This window comes from Diaphorina citri, unplaced genomic scaffold, assembly GCF_000475195.1.
Source record: "Diaphorina citri unplaced genomic scaffold, Diaci psyllid genome assembly version 1.1 scaffold2160, whole genome shotgun sequence".
Taxonomy (NCBI): Eukaryota; Metazoa; Arthropoda; class Insecta; order Hemiptera; family Psyllidae; genus Diaphorina; species Diaphorina citri.
Genome location: NW_007379585.1, coordinates 56337 through 59884, shown reverse-complemented (window position 1 = coordinate 59884; position 3548 = coordinate 56337). Strand labels below are relative to the sequence as shown.

Below are 3548 nucleotides of genomic sequence, written 5' to 3'. Positions count from 1 at the left end.
TGAACTACTCAGACAATGAGTCAGATCCTAACTCCATCTATATACCTTTAGGGAGTTGAGAGTGACTGAGTGAGTTACATATTTTAGGATTTGATTCGTTGAATGAGTGTCCAGTGAAAAGAGTAGTTCTTTTATATGTATAACTCACGTAATCGTTACTTAATTGTAGATCTCTAATGATGGGCCTAGTAGGGACCAGTGCGGCAGTGTATATGCATGCGTTTTGGCAAGATAGGTACATTGTTTTTGTGTCCCAATGGATAAAAAATAAAATAATAATAACACCTTTTATGTTCTGTTTCGACAGCAAAATGCGTCAGGTCACCTCTCTAGACACCACTCCGCACAGTGCATGTAATCGTTCCATCAGTTCTGATGACACCAGATCTCATCCGGATGAGGATAGCCAAGCTTCGTCAGATTATAGCAACTCAGATGATGAGGACTCCTTCATGGATCATCACAGTGGAAAATCTCTGGTGAGTTCACCGACCGAAGGAAGTGAATATTTATTTTTTGACGATTTTTTTTTTTTTTCTTTTTTTTACGATTTGGGTTTTCCGCGACATCAGCCCTAACTAGGATGATGGCTTTGGGCTGACATTTGGATCTGGCTACAAATGTTACGAGTGGATGCCCTTCGCATTCAACCTTTGTTATTTCTTTAGCAAGGGAAATTCAGGCTGGTATAGGTACTCCCTGTTTAAGAGTCCCCCAGCCAGGACTAAGCTGAAATTTATAAATCTAAATTTCTTAAATCTTCTAACTTTGAAGAAACTGGTATGATGTTCTCTCTTTCACCACATGAAAAGCTTACATTTGCGCTCGGTCTTTGTACATGTAAAGCTATGTGAAATGCAGTTTCTTTGTGGTCATGGTATGTCACCAAATTGGTGCTCACTGCAGCATTGTGAGGGCTTTTTCCAAATATCTCAATAATCCTAAACAGTCCAATGCTTACCTACCATGCTGGCCCAGCCGGTCGCTATGCGGCATTATACTTAGGCATGACGCTACTCATCTTTCCCTCACGAGGCTGAGTGGGCCCCGCACACAGGCCAGTCACGGTATCATCATTTGCATGATACAAATTTCTGGACCCCGCCGCGAATCGAAACCCGGTCTCCCGCGTGCTAAGGGCGAGCGCAGTGACACGTACGCCATGGGAGCTGACTATTTCTCTCTTTCACACATGGCCTTTGTTGCTACCTGAAAATAAATAATTTTTTCTCTTAATTTCCATAGACGGGGAATATCTGGCTCTGTAGCAGACATACGATGCTGCGAGAGTAGTGAAGTCTCATGGAAGGAAGGGGGAGACCCAGGTGGAACTGCTGAGAAGGTGGGGTTGTGGCAGGTGGTGGTATATTAAAACTGGCAGGTAAAGACCTGGGTCTTGTTCCATTGACTGGTTGTTAACGGACGCGGTTGTGGTTCTACTTTCCATTTGGTGACAACGTTACCCACCGTCACCCAACCTGAGTGGTCAGCAGCACCCGCAATTGCCAAATGGCTCACCCATACGGATCCAACCAAGGTGCAACATGTGCTTAACTTTAAAGTGGAACCAGTGTGAGAGTGAGGTGGATCTCCAACGCGCTATCACCACTGGCTTTGTAAAGTCCACGAAAGATCCTGACCACAGGTTCACAGAGACATAGGGCGTTTATTATAGCCGATGGTGCTTACTGTATACCAATACCCACTGGATTTTCTAAATCCAACTTTTCAGAGTGACTCCCAATTTTCCTTCTTCACAGGAAGTCAAAGTGAGGGTTGGGTTCCGCCTCTGTATTTGGAACACAGTGGAAGAAAATCCTCGCGGGGGCCAGGTTAGCCAGTCAGGTCAGTAGTCAGCGTCCAACAACACGGAGCATAAAACTGCCCTGTTGCCAAGTTGAGTCTAAACCTGTACGTACAAAATTTTTTTCTAAATAGGGGGGTGTTGTATTAAGGAGTGAGTACTTCAAGGACAAAACTAAAACTAAACTTGAGGTAACCGACAACCGTTTTGATTTATTTAAAATTGAAAAAGTATCGGTAGTGTCTAATGAACACCCTTTATATTGATAAGAGAAGTTCTTGCCGTCTAAGTCTAAAATGATAAGTTAGTCTACCTGCTACGCTAGGTACCCTCACTTATATCAAGATTTCTTAGGCTGTATTACACCAACCAAAGCTGTCTAATGCTGAGTAGGTACATCCGTGTGCGTGGTACAAGTAATCCTAAGTTTTATGTAGGGGGTATGGTCTCTTTACATAATATTTTGGTGTGCACGTGTATGGTAGGTACCTTTTAAACAGCCCTACCAAAAAGCATTTGGGTCCTCCAAGAAAACTCAAGGTGTTTAAAGAGTCTTAAAATTTTTTGAAAAAAAAAAAAAAAAAAACAGCAAAGAGTCAGATCCGCCATTTCTGAATGTATTTATTCTATTGCTATCAATGATGTTTCATAAATCCTGATTTGCTTGTTACTGTTACTTTCCGTATTAGAGCGATTTTGTATCCTTTCTTATTTTAAGAACAGGTTCCAAATATACAACTTAACTGAATAAAATTGTTTAGTAGTTGCTAGTATGACGTCGTTTAGTGATATAGTGAATATTAAGGAGTACTGGCCTAAGGTAATAGTTAGGTTTACTGGATAGTTGTTTTCCGTTCTATATTGCACCTTTATTCATTAGGCTTAGCTTATTTTGGTTTACTGAACCTTAAGTTAGCGTGTATTATAATTTATAAATCAATTCTAGTCACCGGTTTTGTAGGGTCAGACATTCTTGAAAATTCTTTACTAGGTACGTTTGTAACAGGTTAATGCTTTGAACCCATCGGGCCCCACCTAAAAATCCTGTCATTTATTTAGACTTCAACTGCATGTGAATATACCAATATAGGCCATCATTTGTTATTGCGAACTTACTGTTGATGCTGGTGGTTTAGTGACTACATTGAAAAAAGATTTTTAATTTTTTTTGAATCTCTTCTTCCTGATAGTAGTTATTTTGGTGTTTTATTCGTATATGTTAAACCCGTCACCTAAGTATTCTATTTCGTTAAGGCAGTAGCCCAGGAAGTTGAGGTGCGGGTACATTTGGTCCCAGGTATATGCAAATTAATGCCGGAGGGCTACAATTTGAAAATTAGAACTTGAGTTTAAGTATAAACAGTGCGGATTGAGCAATCCAATTGGGCTGAACATGTGTAAATTATGGCTAATTAGATGTGCTTATACTTATGGTGATTTCACGCTCCAGATGACTTAAGTAATGAGAATTTCATAATGGAGAATTTCAAAGCATGCCAAAATGGAGTTTTTAAAAACTCTTTTGGGGTCATTAAAAAAGATTTTGGGGGTTTTCCCATCTGTGGGAAATCTTATCATTAATCATTGGTCGAACATCCACCATTAGTAACTAGTGAAATTAGAACCAGAATCTTTAAAGGATGTGTGTGCCACTCTCACACACACACGAAAGAAGAGTGCGCGCGCCTTGCTCACCTGGTTTACAAATAGTTCCACTATTATTTAGCCTGTAGCACTGTGTAGC

At 40.4% G+C, this 3548-nt stretch overlaps 1 protein-coding gene across 1 annotated transcript in view; it reads left to right on the top strand.

Moving 5' to 3' along the window:
• Positions 1–311: 311 nt before the first annotated feature.
• Positions 312–3548, top strand: part of LOC103518348 (putative neutrophil cytosol factor 1C) — a 5739-nt gene continuing 2502 nt past the window's right edge. The window contains exon 1 of the mRNA XM_008483411.3: positions 312–479. Coding sequence (XP_008481633.1) covers positions 312–479 — 168 coding nt within the window. The remainder of the gene's footprint in view (positions 480–3548) is intronic.